The following is a 26665-nucleotide window of genomic DNA, read 5'->3' on the forward strand; positions in this document are numbered from 1 at the left end:
GACAGTAGCCAAGACCATGAATGTCAGAGAAGACTTTCTGAAGGGTAGTCAAAGATCGTATTTGAGTCAAATCTCATGTTAGACAAAAGAATTCTTCTTACATTTGACCTAAAGAACAGGGGTTCCACCGAGAAGTCATGGAACAACCTCTTAGCTGAATACGTCCAGCACACTTGTAAAAAGATCAGGACTTGCCTGTGCGCCCTGATTGAGGCTCAATGTGGAATAATTTACAAATCTTGAATAGTATATCTGGTACTAAAATTGTTATTAAATAAATTTTTTAAAATCTGTTTTCTTTAAGATGATTTAGTGTTAATTAGCATTGGGTGTAAATAAAAGTTGGCTGTTACAGCTCAAAGGTCTAGCAAAAGAGTACCCTGGCAAGTGCAACAATTTTAGCCGCGCTCTTTTAGTTTTAACGCAGAAAAGGAGAGTTTTAAGATTTCTACTATATATTTGTAGTATGTGCAGATAGTTTTTTTAAATGAGCTTATCCAAATATCAAAATATCTCTTAATTAGTAATAACGAAAAGTACGTTTATTTGAAGAATAAGAAAACCAAATAGTATTTTTCTTAGTTTAAAGAGAGAAGATGATGACCTCAGTAACAAAATGTTTCGGGAACATATTTTTGAATTTTGGTACGAACGCCTTTTGAAAATAGCGTAGTACTCCAGATTTAAGCGTTAGTTACTTACATACCTACTCCAAAATTTTAAATTTTATTTAGAATTAACCTTAATTTTTAGCAAAGTAAGCGCAAACGCTTCGTCATAACGTTTTTTTATTATTTCGACAAAACATGACGTAACTTTTTCAAAAAAAAGTGTATGTAAATTTCATTGTTGAGATGGCTGATCTAGAAGGAAGTTATTCTAAAAACGATGGAGATATTATTTATGGTGTTACTGTTGCACAGTCATCCTTACAAGTTCGGCTTGGTTTGTCTTTTAATATAGTTTTTTATATCAATTTATAACTCGGTAAATTCTTTTATTTTCTTAAAAGAATTTTACAAAGCGAAACTAATAATGCATCGTATTTTAAGCCTAATGAAATTCTGATTAATTAAAAATATTCAAAGATATTTTTTAGGAAGTTCTATGCAAATTTTCAAGCCTAGTTAGCATAGGTTGATCTAAGTTTTTTTAGATTTATATGACTTAAATTTCTTAAAATACTTTATCTTTTAGTAAAGTCTAATATGTATAAAGGCCTTATTACAATTTCACACACTCTTTTTTTATTTCAGTTTTGTTTAAATATTAGAAAATGTTTAAATTGAACAAATTAGGTGGTAAATATTAAGTTTAATATTAAAAATTATTTCCAGCTAACTAAACATGGTGGTTAGTTAAGGGTTGTATTATATTGTCAAATGTTTCGTACAAACATATATACATGTTTATAACAGATGAAAAAATGAGATTGCGCTTAAAATTTTTTTCAAATAAAAAAAGGATTAAGTAGAAATATTCTCAACCTTTAAAAATATACATTTATTTATCTTCTATAACTCCATTTCTACAATTATGGTTAAGTCAACTTTGTACTGATCCCATAAGACATTGTAAGGCAGTCAAGTTGATCTTATTCAAACAATACTTTATTCTATTATAAAGTTGATTATTAGTTTATGCTTGCCAGCTGTTCTTGTATACTTCTCCTTTCAATTCAGACCAAAAGTCTTCAATTAATCTGCATTCAGGTACATACAGAGGGTTGTCTTTTTTTAAAATAAAATTGATGTCAGTTTGCCTAAAATACTCCACTACAGTTTTTACGTAGTGTGATGTTACTAGGTCAGGCCAAAATATGTAACTATCATCTAGACAATTTAATTTGATAAGAGGAACAAGTCTTTTTATGATGCTTTTAGTCAGGTATAATTCTTGTTTATTATTTGCTTATAAGGTAAAAAAAAAGCTTTAGAAATACCTTTAGCTGAAATGAAAATCCAGACTAACACTTTTTGCTCATATTTTTCGAATAAGTGACTGGATATCTTATTTTGCTTTTCTGTGACACTATTCTTAATAGAACCTTTGTTGCTGTTTTTTTTGCATTTATTATATGTGGGTTTCTTCAATGTTTTTGCAGATAAAAGACTGATTGCACAAAAAATTTTCTAGTTGCTTGCCTCTGTAAGACGCTGTCCTTGTGTTCAAACATGGTCTTCAGCTTAATGATGTTCCTTTTTTGTCATTTTCTCTAATTGATCTAAGTCCATTCGCGCCATCATAACTATTAAGCATGCATTATTTACATTATACAATTTGTTATTTGGTTTGTTGATACAATTAGTTATCATTCCCCTAAAAGGTGACCTCTTGTTTGACCACTTTTAAAGAAAAATTTGGAGGAGTAAAAAAAAATTCAAGTATACTTTTTATAACAGGCATGGTTAAAAATACTGCATTGGCTAGATTTTTTGATACATCTAAGTTTGGAATGAGCCAGGTTGCCTGGTTTAAAGTGACAAAAGACAGTCCAGGAATCAAATGTTTTAAGAAGTACTTTAGTATACTATTACTGTCTCAAGCATGTTGAGTTTTCAAATGTGAATATAGTTAATCTAACGCTTCTTGTCTAATAAAAAGTTGTTAAATGAAAATGTACTTTTTTTATGGAAATGGGATAATTTTTGGCATATATATGTATTAGGACCTTGAATAAGTTCATGCTGTCTGCTAATAAATGGCCCTACAAGGACTACATGTATATAATATCATATGATGACACATCTACAGGGAAGTACCAACATTTATTTTAAATTTCAGTATATTAAAATTATCACAATATAATCAATATGTTTTTTTTTTATGCTTCAACATGTCTATTTTTGTGCCAGATAAAGTGTTTTTGCAGGGAATTTTGTTAAATTGTTTTTTTCAAAAAAAAAAACTGCAGCTGAGGCGCACCAAATACTTGTTAAGCCATATGGTAAGCATTCTTTATTGGAAAAGACGTGCAGAAACTGGTTTTGACGCTTCAAATAATTTTGATTTCGACGATAAACACTCTAAGACACCAAAAAGTTTGAAGATAAGGAGTATGAGGAGTTGCTTGATGAAGATCCTTATCAGATGCTAATTAAACTTGGAAAATCATTACAAGTTGATGATAAAATAGTTTCAAAATATTTAAAAGTTTTAGGGATGATCCAAAAGCAAGGTCATTGGGTGCCCTATGAGTTAAAGCGGAGAGACATTGAATGGCAACACTTAATATGTGAATTGTTGCTTGATTGGCAAAAAAGAAAAGGTTTTTTGCATCAAATAGTAATCTCATGTTAAATATCATGGGGTAAGCCAGGTCATGCATCAACATCTTATGAAAAACTAAATATCCATGATTCAAAGTTTCTTTTGTGAATTTGGTGGGATCAGCAGGGCGTAATTTACTATCAGCTTCTAAAACCCAATGAGACCATCATGGCAGATCACGATTGACTCCAATTGAAGCAAACATTTGAGTCAAGGTCAGATAAATGGCCAGAATACCAATGCTCGTGGGCAGCAATCAGAATTTATAATGCAAAACCTTGACTCATCTGTAACAATCGTAACACATTCATCACAATTTAAACTTCATCTAGCACATTGCATTGCAAACAGATATGTTGCTCAAATGACAGTTATCTTCTCTACTGTTAAAACAATTTAAAACCAATAAATGCTTTTCTTTTAAAAGTTTAATTGCAGCAAAAAGGTTTAATTACAGCAAAAGCATACTACTTATGAAAAGCTGCCATAATTTCAAAATTAAATGAGGAAAATGGACTTAAACATACAAAAGGCGTAACAATAAACATTATTATCATCTTTGTAATTGATAAATTGGGAAATACATATTATTTTTCAAAATAATTTGGAATTTGTAAGTGGTGCGTTAATTTTGTGGCTAAGGGTATATATATATATATTTATATTCATACACACACACACACACACACACACACACACACACACACACACACACACACACACACACACACACACACACACACACACACACACACACATAATCAACTACATAACATATATTTGGATAGTTGTTGGAAATAATTATTAATATTAATATTTTTTATTAATATTTTTTTTTACAAATTATCATTAATTTGTTTTTAAGTCACACAACTAAAACTTATTTCTCAAAAAAAAAAAAAAAAAGGTAGTGAATTTTACTGTAAAAATGGGCAAAAAAAGTTGCAGGTTGTTAGTGCAAATCCAACCAGTGAGTATTTGTAAGAGTTACTTAAAACAGCAAAGACAAGCTTGAAAACTTTTAAAAGCCAGCAAAGTTCAAAATGTTAATGGCTTTTGAATGTTACTGTCAAAATCAATGAGCACAAAATTTTTATTTATTTATTTGAAGGTGTAAAGATGCACAAAACAGTTGACGCTATATGAAAAATTGTTTCTTTTATAATTAGACAAAACAAATAATATGTCTAACAGGAAGATTGCAAAAAATGTTTACCAGAGAAATGCATAAGAAAAGAGGCTATAAATATTCTAAGTGTTTCAGCAATGCCTGGTAGGCCTCTGAAAATAAGGTACCAAGAAATTTTTTTCATCAACTTAATTTATAAACAGATAAGAGTTAATCCTAAACTGAGTTGTGCTGAGAGGTTGAATTGCTGAGGTTGAATTGAGTTGTTCAATGAGAAGATACTAGGTGTTAGTTTATGCGCTGAGACAATAAGAAAAAAGATAGACACGTAAAAAAAGAATCATATACAGCACTTAAACATCCTACAATGTAATTACTCTTGTCAGTAGACTATTGAGCACTCTTGAGTGAAAAAGTATTTAACTAATCATAATATATATATATATATATATATATATATATATATATATATATATATATATATATATATATATATATATATATATATATATATATATATATATGTGTGTGTGTGTGTGTGTAATGTTAGTGTAGTTAACAATTGATATAAATTTTAATGCATAGGTTTCATCCGAAAAGTCTATGGGATTTTAAGTGCTCAACTATTTATCACAACATTAGTTGGTGCTCTGTTTATGCATAATGATGGCCTCAAACAGTTTGTGCAGCAAAGGTAAGTGTGTAAAGTTTTTTGAAGCTAAATATAGGTATTGTGTATGCGTAAATATGTATATACTTGTTGCATACATGCCTATTTACTTCTCTATTTGCTTTTTTTTTCTTTTATCTTTCTTAGTCCTAATCTGCTGTTATTTGGTTTGATAGCCTCAATTGGATTAATAATTGCTCTTGGAATCAAGAGAAAAGAATCCCCTACAAATTTTTACTTGCTGGCAGCTTTTGTGAGTGGTTTTGAATCTGCTGAAAAATAATTTTAATGTAGTTTTTTCTTTTTTTTAAGACAGTAACTTAGTTAAATGTTTCTTTTTGTAAGTATGCAATCAAGTCAATTTAAGAAAATTTTATTGATTTAATTGCATAGCACATTCAAGCATTTAGCATCAAATTTGCTTAACAAAACTTTTAGTTGCATCAACAATGTTTTTACAAGAAGCTCTTGTTTATTCTTTAGACCTTCATTGAAGCGTATACTGTTGGTACTATTGGTAAGTTTTAATATTTGTAAGATAAGAGTGGATCCAGTAAAATATGATGATGCTTGTACTTGTTCCCCCTTTCTCCCTTCTCCTTTTCCTTCATCCCTCCTCCTTTTCCTTCATCCCTCCTCCTTTAGTTTATGAAGCAAATTTTATAAACTAAAATAAACTTTCAAGCAAACCAACTCTTAATTATTGTAAATGTTTAGCCATAATTGAACAATTTTTACAATTACATTTTTGAATATGAACTTTTATTATGGAAAATAAATTTTCTAATTTTCTAGAAGTAATTCTTTAAATATCATTGGTTGAATCTGTTAAATTGTAAATCAAACTATTCTTAGTCACTTGGAAGGTAGACTTAAAAAAATATTACTGTACAAATAATTTAGCATTCTTTTTAAAATGATAATACATTTTTACCAATTTCTTTCCTTATAAGTGCTATGTGTTGTATGCCAAGATAGCCTTTTTTAAGACTTAGAAGTTGGGGTTGTGCTCTCCAACCTTATATACTTAAAACTATTTGAAGTCTTGATGAACAGTTTCTAATGCCTGTTAAATGCAATACACCAAGCCTTAGTTAAAATCATTTTAGCTTAAATATTTTATACTACAATAAGTTATGTTATTTTTCTAAATTGTAAAAACTTCCTTTCATGAACTTTCTCTTTCTGCTCTGCTTTTGATGTAATGCTTGATCCAAGATCTGTGAAGCTTTCTGAGAACTTTTCAACATCTTCAACATAGTCAGAGTTTAATTTTTTGACAAAGCATCTGTAAACAATATTGCTAAAGTCTCTAATAGCTTTTACATATTTTGCTCCATGGATTCATTATGTTAATTGTAGACTGATCACCATTTAACAACTTTAAATGGTCATTAGTCTACAATTAACTTCGACTTTCTTTATTATATTTCCAAACTTTGTTACAATTACAAACTGTAAATGATGATCAGTGTACAACCGACTTAACCAAGTTTTTCTATTATAAGCCTGTGATATGTAAGTCTGGTATATTGACAAGCTCTTCAATTTTCTTTGTTATATTTCCAATCAACAAAGTTTGATTAACCATCTTGCTGAAGTTTTTTAGCAAAATTCCAAAGTCTCCTTCTTTAATCATCCATTTAACTTACCATTCATACAAGGAAAGTATGTTTTTGTCATAGTTATCAAAGTAATTAGCAGCTTTAAAGCATCCTTGCATATTCTGTTGCACAAAATATGCAGGGATGCTTTAAAGCTGCTGGTTACTTTCCAACTATTTCAATTAATATACAGTCATTTTCAAATCTTCAACAGAAAAATTCATAAGAAAAATAATAATAAATCTTCATAAGAAACTCTTATTATCAAGAGCTACAACTACTTTACATCATTTGAAAAAATGTAGAAAAGAGAGAATAAACATGGTTGATGCTAAATGAAATAGCTTATGCAAAAAACTTGGCTTTCCAAGTATTTTTATAAAATCTGTAGGGAGAAAAATAAAAATTGTTTTTGAAAAACATGACTAACATCAAAAAAATCTTACAATTGGGAAGAATACAATGAATACAAAAAATCTTACAATCGGGAAGAATAAAATGTCTTAAATTTTTAAATTTTGAGACCTTTCTTAATATTACTAATATTAAGGGTTTGATGTTGAAGTAAAGAAGTTTTTTGACAATTAACTATCATTACATCCTTCATGTCATAGTTCAGAATGCAGAAGACCTTCTACAAGCAAACTAGATTACAACAGTTCAAATTCCTCCCAAAGGTTTTAGTGTTATTTATATAGGATCTGAAAAATCACACTACAAGTTTGAAGGTGACATTTTTGCCACTATACTGTTAATAAACCAGTTTTTCATCAATAATTTAACATTTTTTCAGGTTGTACGACCATGGATTAATAGGGTTTACACTAAAAGTGTAAACTTCCATGTTCACATAAAAAAGAAACAAGTTGATACTATGTTGTTAACTATGTAAGTTGGCATATGCCTGGCTTTAATTGCATTGAACAATAAAGAGTTCACAGCTGCACTATGATTAAGTTTAGGAATTTTTTATTGATTAAGTTTTTATGAATATTAAAAATTTTTAAGGATTTCATTTCATTGATAATTAAGGATTCTTTTGGCCTAATATTAACATCATTAGTGAAAAATTTTTCAAACAATCAGTTTAAATATTCTTTGGGGTTGTAGAATCCAAGGCTGTAGGCCAAATAATATCTATGAAATAATAAATAAAGAAAAAAGGCAAAAATGAATACCCATTGTTCTTAGGATTCATTTGAGCTCATGTAAAAATTTTAAACTTTATTATAATAAATTTATTTATCATGTTAAAATTTAAAAAATCATTCTTTTTTAAACACCAAAATTATGGTATGAGCGCTCTTTTTAATCAATTTTTATTCTTTATATATGAAAATTAATCCTAAGCATTGTAGGATACCTCCTAGATTTGCCCTTGTAAGCGCCCTGAGGCGTAGAATGTTATAAATCTACTTAATTATTTAGTTTTTTGTAAATCTTATGTTAAGTATTTTTAATTTTAGTAACCTTCTATGACCAGTTTATTGTTCTGGAAGCTTTTGGTTTGACCATGGCTGTAGTGGTAGCATTGACTATATATACATTTCAATCAAAAAAAGATTTCAGTGCTTGGGGTGCCGGGTAAGTAATAAATTTGTAAAAAGCAATTAGTTATACTTTTGCAAAGGTAATTTATATTATTTAACTTAGAGCATATGGTGCTTTAATGACATATAAAAAAAAATTTTAATTTTTAACATTGATCATCTCAAAATTTCAATTACTGTTATTATAAGATTTTTTGTTTTAAAAGCATATGTGTATTTCAGTTTGTTGATCTTTTAAAATTTTTAAGGCTTTTTGCAATGCTTTGGATTGTTCTTATTGCTGGTTTTTTGCAGGTATTTTTTAGCTTAAATTTCCACTTTTCCTCTTAATCCCTTCTAACTCCTCTACTTTTTAAAATGTTTTGCTTTAACCTAATTTTTGTTTATTTTTAAGATCTTCATTCGTAATGAGATGTTTGAATTGATTCTTGCTGTATCTGGTGCCATTCTTTTCGCTGGATTCATAGTTTTTGATACGCATATGATGATTCATAAACTGTCAGCTGAAGAATATATTCTTGCTGCTATTAACTTATATCTTGATATCATCAACTTGTTCCTTGAAATACTCAAAATTCTTAATTCTACAAAAAGAAATTGAATAAGCCGCAGAAGAAGGATTTCTTTAAAATAATATTTGAATATTTTGAATGTACAAAAGTTGATATGAAAAACAAAATTTGTTTTTGTTGAAAAGATTTATTGAGTTTTTTTATATACAATTTTGATGACATACAAACAATCCATTAAAATAATAATTAATTACTTATGACATGATTGATTACAATGACATCATGAAGTTTGTTTTCATTCTTATTTGTTTTACCATTTTAATCAAACTTTTTTTTTTTTATTTAAATCTAAAATTAAATAAAATTAATCAGATGAAAAAGATAATTTTGTTTATGTGATATAAATTCCATGGATTTTTTATAAACAAATAAAATGTGTTAAAATATAGAATCTACATTATTGCTATAAATATGTAGTCACATTAATTGTTTAAATAGTACCAATTCATATAAATGAACAAATTTCATTTTCATATTTAGATATCATAATGAGTGCTATACGCCAAAGTAATAATTTTGTTTGGTCTGTTCAAGAAGTAATTGGTCTTGGATCCACAGGCACAGTATTCAAATGCATGTCTAAGGTAAACTAATATTTTTTTAAGTTAAGTTTTGTTTTTTTCTTTCTTAAAATGTTTTCAAATACTGTAATCCATTTAGTAGCTACATTAAAATCCATTTGCTACACCCTTGTATTAGTTTTATATTTATAAAGTTTATGTTGACTTTGTTACGTTCTGTAAATATGTCCCCCTGTTAATAAACAACCTTTTTGAGCTTATTTAGTTCATTATCATAAAGATTGTTTTCTCTTCATAACCTACAAAGTATCAAATTTAAAATAGCTTCCAATTTTTTACTTAATTGGATTAAATTATGTTTAGAGTAATACAATTAAGTGTTAGAATAGAAGCCTTTTTATTGTTAAAATGGAAGCTTGTTTAGAAAGAAGCTGTTGCATGCGCTGCAAAAGTGTTCAATTCACAAGCAGACCGAAGACCATATGAAGTTCGAATTCGAGAAATAGATTTGCTAAAAAAATTATCACATCCTAATATTGTCAAATTGATGGCATTGGAACAGGAGGTAAAAAAATTTACCTTTTTGTAGTTGAAATTTATATTCAAAAAAATGGAAGAAAAAAAAGTTACTAGTATTAATAAGTTCATGCTCATTAGCTGTGCAAGTCTATGTAATCACAAGTTTAATTTGGAGAATTTTTGTTAAAATTCCAGATCATCACTTTATATATATCAAAATTTCTGAAAATATGGCTAGAAGAATTTCTTCATGTAAAAATTTATATAAATATGTGAAAAAAGTAATATAAAGATAATCTTAACAACCATTATTGTAGCATATTAAAGCATTATGCACAACATAGCAGAACAAAATGCACTGTTTTCCATGTGACTTATGTGTTTCTATATTTATTGTAGATTGGCTCAAAAGCAACAGTATTAATTATGGAGTTGTGTGGTTCAAGTCTTCATGATATTATTGAAGAGCCTGAAAATATGTATGGATTAGAAGACACAACATTAATAAATATAATCAGAGATATCTGTAAGTTCTTCTAAATAGATACTTAAATATAAATAAGATACTTAGATAGATACTTAAATACTAAAATTCATACTTAAAAAATTTAACTTCTTAATTGGTTTGTATTTAAACATAAACTTGTAAAAACTATATTTTTAGGTTCAGGTATGGAGTATCTTAAAAATTCAAATGTTGTCCATCGAGATGTTAAACCAGGGAACATACTTCGTGCAGACAAAGGTTTTGGCGAGTGAGCATTTAAAACTGAATATATTTAATGCAGAGAGTATTCTTTTTAAAACAGTAAAAGGGTTTTACTATTTATTTTTATGATGTAAATACTTTGTCAGTATGGGTCTTTTTCTTTACTTATTAAGAAGATTTTTTTTTTAAAGATATATTTACAAGATCACAGATTTTGGGGCAGCTCGTGAACTTGGTGAAGCAGAACAGTTTGTGTCTGTTTACGGCACTGAGGAATATTTGGTGTGTTTTACTTTTTTCAAAAAATCATTGAACTGAAAAATTAATTTTTTTACTGACTTAGATTTTTTTGTTTTTTCCTATTTTATTTTCCTATATTATTTTTATTTTTTCAAATATTTTCTAAATGTACTCTTTTTATGTATTTAAGCACCCTGATATTTATGAAAAAGCTGTTATCAAGCGATCCAGTAATAAATCATTTTCAGCAAGAGTAATGCCTTTAATTTTATAAAAACATGTGCTATTTTTATTATTAATAAAAAGTTTAAAAGTTAAAGTATCATTCAAGCATTCTATGGGTTTCTACCATCATTTTATTATGTTAATCATTTTTTAATCATTCACCTTTTATTGGAGCATGCTGCAAACTATTTTGTATGATTTTATTTTTTAATATTTCTTTAGTGATACAACATCTTACACAACAACTTATCCATTTTAGAATATTATCTAATTATTCTAATTATTCTAATAATTCTAATTATTTTTTGAATTTTCTTTCAATCACCTTTATGCTTTCATTAAATGACGTTTATCTCAAACTAAATCTTAGTAAAAAGAGTAAGAAATCTTATGCCTATTTTTTTTACACAACTTTATAGGTAGACATGTGGAGTTTAGGTGTGACATTCTATCATTTAGCAACTGGACAGTTACCTTTTCGCCCTGCTGGTGGTCGTCAAAATAAAGATGTTATGTAATAGATACTTTCTATTTATGTCTAATTATATAGTTTCGATAAGTGTTACTAGTGTTCATAAAAAATGCTAGCTTTATATGATTTTATAAATATTGAATATATAAAACATATTTTATAAATGTAGTAAAAATGAATAAAAACAGTTTTTGTTAATTTTAAGATAAAATTTGAAAAAATTAAAATTAAAATATGTAAAATAAATTGTGTGTAGAATTTTAGAAACCTTTATTGTTTTTATCTTTTAATAGGTTCAAAATGATTTCTGAAAAGAGTAATGATGCTATTTCATGTTATCAAGATTTGGACTCTGGAAAACTAATATATTCAACTGATTTGCCCCTAAAAACAAGAATATCTCAAAACTTAAAGAAACTGCTTACCCCGATCTTGAAATCTTTGTTACAAGTAGATGAAAAGTTTATGTTATCTTATGAAGAGTTTTTCGAATCTGTTAAAGAAATTGTTTCATTAAAGGTAATTTGAGCCATTTAATTTCTATTACTGTTTCCAAAAACAAAATTCAAGCTGCTTGGAAGTTTTTTTTTGCTGCAAATCCTCTATAATATATTGTTTTAAGCTCCTTGCATTTAAGTTCAATGAGATTATACACTAATAAAAACAAAAAAAACAAAAAAACAATGAAAACATCTTTTTAATTAATTGTTAAAAATAATTTCTTTTCTTTTTATCTTCTTCAAAATAGAAATTTGATGTGTTTTCTTGTGGTGATTTTTCATTGCAAAAGCTATTCATGAATCAAAATGACATGTATGTGACTTTTTTTTAATAGTTGACAATAAAAGTTTTACCAATAAAAGTTGCTAGAAGTTGTTGTGCTATGTTTTGTTCTACCTTTTTAGAACACCAAAAAAATTATTTCAATATCTTGGAGTTACAAATGGGGAAATATATTTCAATGGAGATCTATTGCCCATTGATCTATCTAGTTTGTATCATTTTAAGACAAGTGTAAGTTAGATAAAATTTTTGTAAATGTAAATTTTATATTATTTTGAAATAAAACTTTTTATGTCATTTAAGTAAGTGCACTTGTGTTTAATATTTGTTTTTTTTTTAAAATAATTTTTTCTTTATTAAAGTGATTGAAATAACATAAATGCATAGCAACTTAAAATGCACAGAAAAATTTTTCTCACATGAAGAACAATTAATATCTCGCTCTTTCTAAAATTTATTAATTATTACTTTTTGTACAAGCTCATGTTTTTTTTTTTTTTTTTGTTAAAATCTTATAACAACTAAAATCAAATTAAACTTTTTTAATTTAAATCTTGATAATAATTTAGACATAATTACAGTTTTGTTGACTAGAGAGTTGTATTGTTAAAAGAAAAAAGATTTTAATATGACTATATCCTCCATATACTTATGCTACAGGATGCAAAACAATATTTCTGCATAAATGTGTAGTCAGTTTATGTAAAATAAAAGTTGTATAATAATTTACAACTATAACTACTAACTCTAACATAAGTCAAAATTTTTACTTGCCATTTCAATTTCAGGCTGAAGATCCTTTCTTTGTTCTCACAGATTGTCAGATGTCATTAGAAAAACCTGTGTATGAATGTAAGTCTGTATAATGAGTTACTTTTTTTTCTCTAATTTTTTTGTATTTTCTTTTATTTTGTTTGTATTTCTTAAACAGTTCTCTTAAACAGTTTTTTTTTTTAGATCATAACACTTATAGAATGTCTTGGATACTTTTTTAATGAAATCAAAAGCTGAAAACTTTTTGAAAAATTGAAAACTTTTCCTTTTTTAAGAACATTTTTTTTTATTTAAGACTTTTTTTTTTTTTTTATTAAAGTTTTATAAAATTTCATTTTTTGGTATTTTACTATTTTCTCTTGAACTTAAAAATTTTTGACATGTAGTTATAGTACAACTAAAACATATAATTATAGCCAAAAGAACTGTTTATAGCTTTGTAAAAAATTTTTTAACTCTATTAATTTTGTTAGATCCAGCTCTTCTAAATTTCAATAAAGATGATTTTAAGTTATCTAAGGTTGGTATAAAATGTTTTAAAATATTTTTTGTGAAAAAAATAGTTGTTTCATGAAAACAGAGCTTTTATTTTATATAACGATTTCTGGTAGGTTGGTAAGGGAAAAAGTTGTGTAAACAAAGGTCTGAATTATTACATGACATTTAAGTTTTAGTGCTGTAAATTTAATTTTTGTCAAATTCCATCGCTTGACCTAAAAAGTCAACCCAATTATTTTTTGAAGATTTTGGACTTATTGGAAACTTTTCTTTAGAATTCTTCAAGTTTTTCTTTGAAATTCTTCAAGTTCTTCATAGATGTTTTTAAGAGAAAAAATTTGAAGTTTTTGCTTTGAAGGTTTTTTTAAAAAAGCTTGATCAAAATTTTTATCTTTTGTTTTTTTTATTTTTTTCTTTTATCTTCATTTTATTTTTATTTTCATTTATCTTTAACTTAATTTTTATTCTATTTTACCTTATTAGCCCAAAGAAACTCCTTTTTCTATATGTAGATGTATGCCGGTTATGCATATGATATAAAGCGCCAGGCTGAGCACTCCGTATTAAATTGCAAGCTTATAAAAAAGTTTTATAACCTGGTTCGGTAAGTACTACTTGAAAATGTAGTTAATGTATAATAGTGATTGGCCCAATCTCAATTAAAAACTATTTTAATGGCATAAATTATTAAGTTTTAGTTTTCTAGTATTTTATAAATTTAAAACCGAATCTTGAAAATTGTTCAAACTTTTTGGCTTTTTATCATTTGACAATTTTAGGTTTATTTGAGACTCATAATTTTTAGAAGGTTTTTTGACCATGATTGCGCTCTACTCAAGGAAACTTATCAACAAAGAATGACTCAAGCAACAAGCATTAACTCTCAACTTATCAGGTGATGAGGATTTTTGTTCATCAATATTTTTTTTATTGAATTTGTTTTTTTTTTTCTGAATAAGTTTTTGAATCTTGAACTTCATTTACATTGATCTTCATTTAGTGATATATATTAAGTGATCTACTGTGATTTTTCCTTATAAAGATAAGAATAAAGTTTTTTACATGAACTAATCATTACAAATATTTTTTTTCTTTGATTTGAAATGTGCAATTCAAAAAAATTATTTTTTTCTTTTTACAAAAATTCATAAATCTTTATATAAATACATGTATTGCTTATATATGCACATTTATGCATATATACATATATATATTTAAACATATGTAATATATTATGTCTATATACATGTAATTTTACATATATGTAAGTTTGCTCTTACATATATGTAAAAAGTATTTTTTCAAAAATTTTTTCTACTTCTAATCCTTTCATTAGTACCATTACAATTAATGGTACTAATGAAAGGATTAGAAGTGGAAAAAATACTTTTTAAAATTTTTTATAATTATATTATTTATAATTTATTATTTATGTTATTATTATTTAGATATAAAAGATTATTAAATTTAAAAGACAGTTACTCACCAGGTAATTATTTTTAAAATGTTAAAATTTAAATGCATTTAGTGGAGTCTTTTGCGTATGTAAATGTAACAAAAGTTTTATTTTCAGAGATTCCCTCAAATAAAGATCAGCAGATGGTAATTTGTTTTTGTTTATCTTCTTTAGCTGGTTCACTTTGTTTTTCCTAGTACGTACTCAGTATTTACTTAGTATTTTCAACTTTTCATATTTAAACTATTATAATTTTAATGTGTTCTCTATAATTAAAAAATTACTATGACTATGTCATGCTATTTAAGCAGTTCTTTCATTATTTTCTCATTCTTTAAATAATACTTTATTTCATTTAGTTTGATCATGTTGTTTATTATTTTGGTGGCGTAGAAACTTTCTTAAAGGATGTGTTAGAAAAGAAATCATTAACAATAAATCACATTTCTGATATTTCTGATGATCAGTGGCCCTGGTAACTTTATATGTAAAGAATTTAGTGAAAAATTTTAATTTTTTAAAAAATTTTTAAAAATGCTATATGGTTTTCCTTTTTTTTTGCCCAGGCTTGAATCTATCAACTATTTAGTTAAAATAACACATTCTGTTTATGTTAAATTTTATGGAGACAAGTATCACAAAAGAACAGGTAGAATTTATATTTTGATCGCATGCTTAAAAATGCATGCCATCAGTGAAAATATGCTGTATTGTTTCACATAATCATCCTTTTCAATTTTGTTGTTTACAGTAATAAGAAGGTTAAAACTTAAACAAGCTCATGTTCAGGTCATGTTTACCCAAACCTTGGTCTCAGACCATCAGATACTTTACCCAAACCTTGGTCTCAGACCATCAGATACTTTATCCAAACCTTTATCATAAATTAGTTTAGAAACTTGTACAAAATTTTTTTCATAAAAAAAATTAGTAAAAAGTTCGTATTAAATAATCTGAGTATTGCAGCGACTAATAAGAAAGTGAACTAATGTTGTATTGTTAAGAATTATCCTGTAAAACTAACCTGTAAAACAGTTTTTGCTGCAGTTTTAATATCTGATCTATCAGATATTTTTTCCTTATAAACTTAATATTTGATGAAAATTTTTTTCTTTTAAAAAGCCTTTTATAAAAAACAAATATATTTTCCTTGTAATAAGTTTCCTGGTTATAATTTTTGCACAAATATTAACCTGATCCATCAGATCTTGTACTAAAAAATAAAATATTTTGCTTTTTTCTAATTTAAGTCTTGTAAGAGGTCTTTTGCAAAAAAAAAAAAAAAAAAAAAAAAATAAGGAAAGAAAAGGATTTTCTCTTAATAATAAGTTTCCTTGTTATGTAATATTCACAAATTTGGCCATGCCAAAATCAATATTTGAAGTCAAGATGCTAGTTCCTTCCATATAATACAAAATTATAATCCATATGTAAATCAATTTGTTACATTTGTATTTGTATTATTTAAAGTTTTTTATATTCAGTAATATTTTTGAGGCTTTTACAAAAGCTATGATCTGTAGATAATCTTGTTTAATAATTTGTCTATTTTAAATAGTTGCAACCCTATTGGATGAGTTAGTACACAAAGTTGAAAAGTAAGTTCTTTGTTACATTATATATCATATTTCATTTTTTCATAACTTCTTAAATAAGAATAATTAATTTGACCAAGATTCTAAGTATATTTTTTAATTTTTCCCAAAAAATTTGTTTTATACTTTTTAACAGTTTCTAAATTCATAAGAGTTTCCAACAAAGAGTACTGGAAACTTAAAAAATGAAAATGGGGTTTCTCACTTATTTATGTACCAAAAATGCAGTTCACTTTGTTATGAAACCACAGTTTGCTTTCCATATATTTCTACCAAAAAAATTTTATTATTGACAGTATGTGCATAATAACAAAACAAAATACTTTGATAAAGTTATAATAGAAGATTGTGGACAGGTGTAATTTAATTACAATAAATTTAGTTTGTGGTTGCTTCATGGTACTCGTGATAACTTCATGTACTATAATCTAAACACTTTTGAGAATCGCTGTAAACACTTTGAATCTGTAAATTATGTAAGTGTATATAAAAAATACATGCTGTATTTGCAGCATATTAAATACTTATGCTATAAGATTTGGCAATCAGGGCAGTCATGACAACGCCTTAAAAGAGGCTAATATGTTCAGTAGTTAATAGTTGCTGGATATTCTAGTTACGTTTGTTAAGTAATAGTAGTACTTCATAGATAACACTAAAAACAACAACATTAGGAATAGTGTTTAATCATCTTTTTAGTATTTCATAATACAACAAAAAAAAACAATATAATCTGTTTCTTCAAAATCTTATATAAAAAAAAGTTAAAAAGGTGAGTGTTACGCATTTCATTTACATTAAAAAAAAAAAAAAAAAAAATTACATGAGAGGTAACAGCTAGGGCATTGATGGCTTTGATCTCTTGAAAGAAGTCTTGTTGATCAAAGTATTTAGAAAGTTAAAAGTTTTAATTTTAAAAAAGTTCAAAAACCTTTAGGTCTTGCTTCTCTGAAATTGATCAATTTTTCTAAATCTATTGGAATATGTAAAATTTTTCTGTAAGTCTTCTTTTTCCTGCTATACTTAAAAATTAGTAGATGCTCACTGTTCTGAAGAGAAAGCAGAAATTCTATGGACTTACTTTAACAAGTTTTATGAGGGGTGAGTATTGGTTTGTTATATGTCTCAGCTGAAATACCAAACTAAAATTGAAAAAGTGCTGTACTACTCCATTGAGATCCAATTCGAATATTACCAAAAAGAAAGCAAATGAAAAAAATGAGTGGTAAAAAGATATTAAAAAAGTCATCTTTACAAGAATTAGAAAAAATTTAATGTAAATTGAACTTAATCCCATTTTTTAAATTCATGTTGAATTTAAAAATACTCAATTTTTAAATAATTTTGGAGTTTTTCAGAATTTCTTTTGTAGGAAATATGAGATTTATCATAAAGTTTTTTACTTACAGTTCTTAAAGATCAATTTGACAACCTAGAAAAGTTATAAAAGTTAAGTTTTCTACACACTTATGTCCAACAATCCTAGGAAAAAATTCAACAATGAGTCAAAATCCTCTGTGAAGAGGTAAAAATCACCACTTAGAATTTGGAACAATAATTTTTACAAATTTGCACAAAAACATTTGGATTAAAATCACTTGTATTGAAATACAAAAGGTTTGCTGTAAGACATACTGCTGTTCTCCTTGGCTTGAGTTATCATCTTTCACATATTAAACAGCAGTCAGTAAATCTGCCAATTAAAGCTAGGGCAATTTTTGTAGAGACCAAGGACATAATACAACATCAAGAGAAGTATGAAGGAAGTCAAAACTATCTACCAAGTTCTCTTCCGACCTCTCTCCCAACCTCTTCGATTTATCTACTAAAACTTTTTTAATCAATAAAACCTCAATCAGTCAAATCTTGCTCAATCAGTCAAATCTTGCTCAATCAGTCAAATCTTACTCAACAGACAAGAAATAGTTAAAACAATCTAGGAGAAGTTAATATTTATTTAGGAATTTGACTGAGTTCGGAAACAAATTTTAATAAAAAATCTACAATAATATAACTAATAGAAGCAATATAGGGGTAAGAGGCAATCAACACTGATTAATAAATTGGAACTCCAGTTTCTGTTGAAGTCAATATGGAGATATGAACATAGGTCTCTTTATCTATAGATAAAGAGACCTATGTTCAGTTAGAAGTTTGTGACTTCACTGACTAAAGAACTCAACATGAGATTCCCAATACATAAAAAATGTTTTCTAAGAATGATGAAAAACACAGTTTGACTTCAATTGCAAAGATTAACTTGTTAATCCAATTTAAAAATAAACACAAAGCACAAGTATGTTTAAGTAGTATTTATTTATTTGGAAGTAAAAGGTTCAAAAGTAAAAGTATTTAATAAAGTTTGTTAAAAACAAATTGACAAAATCATTTTGAATCAGCCACACTTTGAAAGATACTTAGAAAAGGTATTATTTTGGCATTTTATATTCATGCTTTTTGGCATTTTACATGTAGAAAATGTTGGCAACACTGCCTCTATGATCGTTTATACCTTTGTGCAATTCATAATTCAATAAAATATTGAATTATGAGTTGTACAAATTTTTTCATAATTCTCTGCTCGTAACCATAAAAAAGTAGAGGCTTTTAAAAAAAATTAGCAAACAATTCTTGCATGTAATTGCAAAGGTTGAGTATAATTTCATTTCTTATTCCTCGCTTTACATGAAAACACTATTGACTAAATGTTTATATTACAGATTACATTTTAGGGACATGTGTTCTTATGTGTTTAAGTAATTCTTTTTTCTTATACTACAGTAATTAAATTTCTCTGCTTAAAAAAATTTGACTCTGTTTAGTAAAGTTTGAAATAACTCTTCTTAGAAATGTTTTAATAACTTTGCTTAGAAAAATTTTCAGACAAAAAAGAAAGTTTAATGTAAAACTCAGTAAAAGTACAAGTTTTGATATAAGTTTTTCATCTTTTAATAGAGAGCGTTTACAAGCAAACTTTGTTTCTCTTCTTAATGATTTAAAAAGTTTGACTGATTACTTCCTTTCACTTCAAAAAGAGGCCATGGAATGGCTAAGGTAAGTCCTGTATATTTTTTATTTATTTTATGCTTGTTATTATTTCTGTTTGTTATCACTATTTGTCAGAAAACAAAGCATCTTTTATTAATTTAATAATTTATTTATTTTTTATGTACAGCTTAATAAAGTATAAATTTTCTCACAGTTTTATTTTATGCTTGTTATTAATTCTGTTTTTTATCACTATTTGTCAGAAAACAAAGCATCTTTTATTTAGTAATTTATTTTTTTTTATGTACAGCTTAATAAAGTATAAATTTTCTCACAGTTTTATTTACAAGCAAAAAGAAATCATTGCTACTCTCAGGACAAAAATGAATGAAGAGTGTGATCTATTTAATGATCATTATGAGCAACAAGTCAATAATGTGAGGTGTTTTATATGTTACTTACATGTGAATTTTACCTTTTTGTTGCTTGTAATTTGTCTTTTTGTAGGTTCCATCTTTAAAAATTCAAAAAATAACAACTTTTAATTTTAAAAAAACGAACAAACAAGTTATTCATACCAATTGGACTTTTTTTTTTAAAAAAAAAGAGCTGGACAAATCAGTGTTTTATAGTGCAGATTTATTGTGAAATTGTCATTATTTGACAATTACCAAAGTTCAGAATGTTTTAAAGATATGTAATATAAAAAGATATGTAACATAAAAAGATATGTAATATAAAAAGATATGTAATATAAAAAGGAGCAGTGAAAATGATTAAGAAAATGATTAGAAGTGTTTTGTCAAAATACAGGTTGATTTAAAAATGTGATTTTTTATAAATCAATTTTTGATGCATTGGTTTTTCCAAACAATTCCGTAATATTTTTTTCAAAGACTTGTGCAATTTTAGCCTGAGCTATAAAATATAGGTTTGCAAAAATAAGATGTTATTTTTCCAGGCCAAAAAAAACCAGTAAAAAAAACTGAATTTTGAATAAAACATGAAATGAGTATGGTTGAAACACTGTCATGAGCGAAACAGAAAGAATTAAATGTGAAAATTAAAAATTGGAAACTTTGTGAATTTTAATAATTAAAAAAAAAAAAATTTGTGAATTTTAATAATTCACAAAAAATCCTCCGCTGCACAGCTGTAGAAAAAGAAAAAAATATATACCGTAGATTTCCTTAATTCCGAACAGTCCCTAATTCCGAACAGCTTTAGTTCACTTATTGTTACATCTTTTATTTTTGTGGGATTTTTAAAAGGAAAACTGATTAATAAATTGGAAGACTAGGGTAATGAGAATATGAAAAAATATTTTCAAAATATATATTGCAACCATTAAATTTTTTAATTGCAAGCAAAACACTTTTTAAAACCCTGAAAAACCAACAATATAAAACCGACTTAAAAAAAAAAAAAAGGCAATTTAAGTTGCGTACTGTTCGATGTAGAATTTGATGGTGATTATTTATCTGAAAAAAAAGTCAAAAATTAGCAAAACTTCGTAAGATATCTCAAAAACAGTATTTTTCTGCATAACTAAAATGTTTCCCAAATTCCGAACAGATTTTGGAATGCACCTTTTTTTTACAAAAGTAAGCGTTTTTACGTGCAAGTAATTAACCGCAATATTTAACAAAAGTATTTTAACGACATTAACTTAGAAACTAATAAACGCTTTTAACCTTTATTGAATTTCTAAACGTCTTGTTTATCTTAACGTTTGTTATTAAAAAAGAAATGTCAAAAAAGTTTAAAAAAAAATGAAGATCGCGAAAGAAATTTTATTACAATTATTACAATACAAAACTACAATGAACAATGTTTCAGTCTTTGAATTACTCCTATTTCAAAATACAACTGCGTAAAGGATAAAACTGCATTGCTGTATGATTAAAAGCACTACAAGCTTCCTATTTGATTAATTAATGCTGCAACCGACATGATACTAACAACTGAGATTTCTTCTGGTTAACTGACAGAAACAGGTAGTGACTGTGAAGGTTCTTTTTTAACTGATTACAAAAAAATAATGTAAGACAGGATCTAATAAATAGATAATTCACACTCTGCACCAACACAATGTTATACCCTTACATTAAAATAATTTTAAATTTTACCTCACTCTAATCTAAAGGTCTACGCTAGCATAAATTATTTACTTTTTTAAATTGAATGCCATTTTTTGGGATTTCATATGTACGTTCGGAATTAGGAACACGTGTTCCTAATTCCGCACGAAAACTTTACTTTTCAAATTTAAAAATTAACAATATTTTTATAATAAATATACTTGTTGCTTAATATGGTTCGATTCAGTTTAGGTTCCAGTTTATTTATTTAAAAAAATTAATATTAAATTCAAAAAGCAAGCGGAGTTATTCAACTTTAAGTACGATTTTGTTCGGAATTAGGGAAATCTACGGTAACTAACACATTTGAAGAAAATACGTTTTACTGTCAGTAATTGACAATCAATGATTATCAATTTTATGGCATATATACATACGCACACACACGTCATAAAAAAGTTTAGTGTTTTACATCGCATCTTAAAAAATACAGTTCTCTTTGACTCTTTTCGCCTAAAAATTAATTTTTTAAAAAGTGGCGAGGATTTACAGTAAAAAAAAAAAGAAGAAATACATAATGTTAATTTTCTTTTATGCAAAGAAAAATTCCAAAAAATTGATTGTTTAAATACGAAAGAGTTTAACGGATTGAAGATGCAAGGGATTTCCCATAAAACAACTACTAGATTTAAATCTGGTGTTTGTACTGGGCATTATAATTGTTAAGTTGTATTATGAAGGAACTAGCTCTTAATTATAGCTGTTTGCTTTGGATCGCTATCCTGCTGAAATGAAGGACGAAGTTTTTAACTACAAGACTGTTACATAGCCATGTAATGATGACAAACCAAGGTTTAAACTCCCCAGAATGTAAGACCTTTGATTACTTGATTGTAATTGAATGGAGAAGAGGTTTTACATGTATAACAATTTTGAGTAGCTTCATTTGAATTGCACACGTCTCTGTGATTTTTTTTTTTTTTTTTTTTTGCTTAAAGATAAAGAATTAACCTAAACCTAACAAGAATTAACCTAAAATTACCGAAGCAAATGTTTGTTTTTTTTGTATTTCTTTTTTTTCCAGTAGATTCTCGCCACTAGAAAACGAATAACAATACTAAATAATGTTGAACATGCGTGCAAATTAGCAATAGATATAAATCTTATCGCTTTCGTCTCTTCCGTCGACAACTTTGAAGCTAATTGCATAATTTTTGCATAATTAATGCATAATTAATTGCATAAATTTTTTGGGTATTTAGTAAACAATTTAGGTTCAAGTTACACGAGCATATTATGTATCACTTAATTCTAACTGACAGTGTACTGAATGTTGAGTAAGCATAACCCACTTGAGTGTCATTATCACAATAGTCATTACAGCTTTTATAGTAACAAAACACGAGAGAAAAAATGTAATCTTCAATCTATTCCTGATCGAAATTCTAGGTCTCACCTCTGATTTATACATATTTACCAAAATACTGATTGTAATACTGACCTAAAATTTCTCTTTATGAAGATCTTTTAAAAATTAGCCCGTGCAACTTAACCTGTCAAACTTGTACAACTTGTAAGTTAAGAAATGCATAATAAAAACTGGGTAAACAAAAAGCCATTGCAGAATTACAATTAGTAAAGCTAAAAATCCATGGGTTCAAAAAAGAAAATTAACTTTAAAAAACTTTACTAAATGTGTTAGCAGTTTGCTTGTCTAAGGGGTTTCAAGTTCAACTTCACAAATCTCCCTTCTTTAAAAAATCGTCGTGTTTTTCTATTAACCTCTGCCTAAATATGATTTTGATTTATTAGTTTGAAGATGAAATAAGTGCGTTGATTTTGCGGTCAGAGAATTCATGCGACGTCAAGAAACTTCAAAAGCAGTAAGATATCTTTCATTTTCGTTTTCATTTTTTTTCTTTCGTGCATCAAAGATAAAACTCTATTACCATAATACCTTGCGGCATTAAAACCATAAAACTTAACATTTTAAGTTTTAATGTCGCAATTCACTTTGATACAAAAATAACCAGTAAGCATAAAGTTTGATGCATAAAATTTGATGCATAAAATTCGATGCATAAAATTTGATACATAAAATACCAGTAGCTTCGTTGTGGGAGACATGCACGTGGTCTTTTTCTACAGATTCAATTGCGTTTATACAATAATAACGAACTTAAAGACAATTATCTTTTGTTGATAAATCAAGATTTATTACTTGTATATACTTCATTTTACACTTACAATAGATTGGATTTGCTGGAATGTGAGATCCCTGACCTCTTGTTAACGGCAAGCGAACAACAACATAAACTCGAATTACTCGAAAGCCTGGACTTAATTTCTTCTAATTAGCCAAACGGAAGACTAGATCTAGAGTTCCAGGCCTTTTAACAGTACAAGTTCAAAAACCTTACTTTTCAGTAAAGCTATTTTAAGTTTTCAAATTCGTTTTTTTTTTCGTTGTTGTTTTTTTTTTTTTTTTTTTACCATTTCTACAGTTAGGAGTATATGAAAGCAAAGTTGATTATTACTTTGTCTACAAATTACTTTGTCTACAAATTACTTTGTCTACAAATTACTTTGTCTACAAATTACATTGTCTACAAATTACTTTTAGGCAAAGCAATAATCTTGAACTGTTAAAACCTGCAACTCTAGAGATGTTTTCGTTTTTGAAAAATAGAAAAAAACTTGTGCAACAGTTGTTTAATAAGGTGAAAAATTTTTTTTGTGGCAATGATTTTATTGCGATAACGAAATGTTGATAAATATCGTTAGTGTCGCTCTAATGCTTTGCCACAAAATAAACACTTAGAACTTTGATTTAGAGTTTGTTTTTTTTTTAATAGATTTTTTGTTTTTTTCAGTCAAATTTCACTTGAAAAAATATGAAATATTTTTAGAAGTTTATATAGACGCGCGCGCGCACATTTTCCGTTTTGTGGGGAAACTTTTTTTTCTTTTGGAAAAATATTTTTTGATAAATTTAGTAATAATATTTAAAAAAGCAATACCACTGATAATTTTGCAAAAAGCCAAAATTTGAACAAACTAAAATCTGAATATTTTCTTACTATATAATTTAAGCTTTGTGCTTATTTCTAATTTAATTTGCTATTAGTCTTACCGAAATAATATTTTTACTTTTGATGCTAATGTATATGGAGGCTAAAGAAAGATATCTAAATTTATTTTGTTTACTGTTATCTATTAATTCCTAAGAGACGTTCGTATTTCCTACAGGAAACCAGATTTCTTTAAAAATTAACTTAGAGAACATACAGCGGCGATCACAGAAATAACACACATAACATTTTCTTCATTGAAGTTCACACGATTCCCCCCACCCACCCTCCCCAAACTCATTAAATCAGAGGTTTGTTTATCTCGTAATGCCACCCCAATGTTCAATAAGTTCTCGATCGGATTCAGATCAAGATTTTAGGGCGGCCATTCTAGAACATTAATTTTATTTTCCTGAAGCCAAACTTTTTGAGATCTCGCAATATGCTTTGGGTCGTTATAGTGCATTAAAACCGAAATAATTTTATGAAATAAAAGCTATTTTGAATGAATCTCTTTTTGTGAGTAAAGAGCTCTAAGCAATGGAGCCGTCCCTTCCTGTAAAATTAATACATAAAGTAAAGTTAATAAAAAATGTTTATAAAAGGTCAAAGTTTTTATCTTATTTTTTAAAAAAAGCTCATTTTTAGGAAATAATAATTTCTCAAAAGGCAAAATGTCAACCTGGATGTCCGACCTTCCGTCACAAATAGCGAACAAAATACCTTTCAACCAGTTGGCTATTCCTGGTTCTCATGACGCCGGAGCATTTTACTTAGACCCAAAATCGCCGATATGTCCTGGTAAAAAATGCTTTATATATTGCTGTTTTAAGGTTTGTATTGATTGTCACAAGGTCTTTTGTTTCATATTATCAAATCTTGAACTTTGTGGGTTTCTAACAAATACCACTAATACACTTATTTTCACCAAGGTATTATGGTAATAGAGCTTTAATCACCATACAGCTCCTGTACGTTTTGTAATAGATCTTTGTATTTATATTGATCCGAATTTCCATCAATTTTGACCAGCAGTCCAATACCATGCCAGCTCCCCAAACCTTAACATTACCTCTACATTACCTCTCACTGTATACATACATACATTTTGTCGCCACTGTATATATATATATATATATATATATATATATATATATATATATATATATATATATATATATATATATATATACAGTGGTGACAAAATAAATACACTTTCATGACCAGTTGATTTTACTTTTTGATGCTAACTTTTTTGTATTTAAAGCAATTGCTGTTATTTTTTATAGCATCAACAATGCTCACCTTTTTTTGACCGGAAATACTCACTAGACATTTGTAGCTGTCAAAACTGCTTGTTTTGAGCATTTAAGCGGTCGTGTTTACCTTTTGGCGGTCATTTTAAATAGCACACATTTACTTTTTATTTAAAAAAACTTAAATTCTTTTATTACATCAAAAAATAATCATTCCATTCAGTATTTAAAGGATATTCTTGTAATTCATTTAGCAAAATAAAAATTCATTATCTATCAACTATGGGACAAGGTAAACATGGGACAGATGTCTCTCGAGGACAAGTACAGGCATTTCGAGATCTAGTATTGAATAATTCTGAAATAGCTCGAAGACTGGGTTGTTCTCATAAGAAAGTTATCAATGCTATTAACTTGTTAAATAAACTTATTTAACGATACCGGTTCATTAAGCAACAAAAAAGCGCTAGTCTCGCGAACGAAAGACAACCCCCAGAGAAGACGCAGCCATTGCCCGTATCGCTAAGCTGAATCCTTTGTTGGCGCACCAAAAATTAAAGAACAAATTGCTCAAAATTTAAAACTCGATCTATCTGTCAGCACTGTTAAAAAACGCTTACGCATACATTAGCTATTTGGAAGGGTTGCCCGAAAAAAACTATTGGTTTCAAAACGTAATCTC

At 27.3% G+C, this 26665-nt stretch overlaps 2 protein-coding genes across 13 annotated transcripts; both read left to right on the forward strand.

The window, feature by feature from the left end:
* The first annotated feature begins 747 nt into the window (after nucleotides 1-747).
* LOC145194920 (protein lifeguard 4-like) lies at nucleotides 748-9379 on the forward strand. The gene is made up of 7 exons (XM_090096712.1): nucleotides 748-945; nucleotides 4985-5093; nucleotides 5217-5322; nucleotides 5553-5586; nucleotides 8140-8257; nucleotides 8472-8517; nucleotides 8618-9379. The coding sequence occupies exons 1-7, from the start codon at nucleotides 855-857 to the stop codon at nucleotides 8822-8824; spliced, it is 711 nt and encodes a 236-aa protein (XP_089952838.1). The 5' UTR covers nucleotides 748-854; the 3' UTR covers nucleotides 8825-9379.
* On the forward strand, nucleotides 9274-24104 carry LOC145194617 (serine/threonine-protein kinase TBK1-like). 12 transcript variants are annotated; one of them, XM_090096710.1, is made up of 23 exons: nucleotides 9274-9379; nucleotides 9741-9881; nucleotides 10235-10361; nucleotides 10500-10590; nucleotides 10736-10826; nucleotides 10975-11037; nucleotides 11429-11523; nucleotides 11775-12000; nucleotides 12230-12294; nucleotides 12387-12495; nucleotides 13053-13116; nucleotides 13512-13558; nucleotides 14049-14140; nucleotides 14342-14431; nucleotides 14985-15025; nucleotides 15110-15138; nucleotides 15352-15467; nucleotides 15559-15641; nucleotides 16551-16590; nucleotides 19543-19641; nucleotides 19913-20012; nucleotides 23469-23539; nucleotides 23909-24104. In XM_090096710.1, exons 1-23 carry the CDS (start codon nucleotides 9284-9286, stop codon nucleotides 24012-24014), a joined length of 2082 nt encoding a protein of 693 aa, XP_089952836.1. In that variant the 5' UTR covers nucleotides 9274-9283; the 3' UTR covers nucleotides 24015-24104. The 12 variants fall into 12 exon arrangements, 2 of the variants coding, with proteins under 2 accessions (XP_089952836.1, XP_089952837.1); XR_016455244.1 differs by lacking the exons at nucleotides 23469-23539; nucleotides 23909-24104 and adding an exon at nucleotides 13650-13680 and having other exon boundaries at nucleotides 14020-14140; nucleotides 15110-15188; nucleotides 19913-19959; XR_016455246.1 differs by lacking the exons at nucleotides 23469-23539; nucleotides 23909-24104 and adding an exon at nucleotides 13650-13680 and having other exon boundaries at nucleotides 15110-15188; nucleotides 19913-19959.
* Nucleotides 24105-26665: the final 2561 nt, after the last annotated feature.

Source organism: Hydra viridissima, unplaced genomic scaffold, assembly GCF_058129835.1.
Source record: "Hydra viridissima isolate aposymbiotic clone 2 unplaced genomic scaffold, HvirCarnegie_v1 scaffold_8, whole genome shotgun sequence".
NCBI classification, from domain to species: domain Eukaryota; kingdom Metazoa; phylum Cnidaria; class Hydrozoa; order Anthoathecata; family Hydridae; genus Hydra; species Hydra viridissima.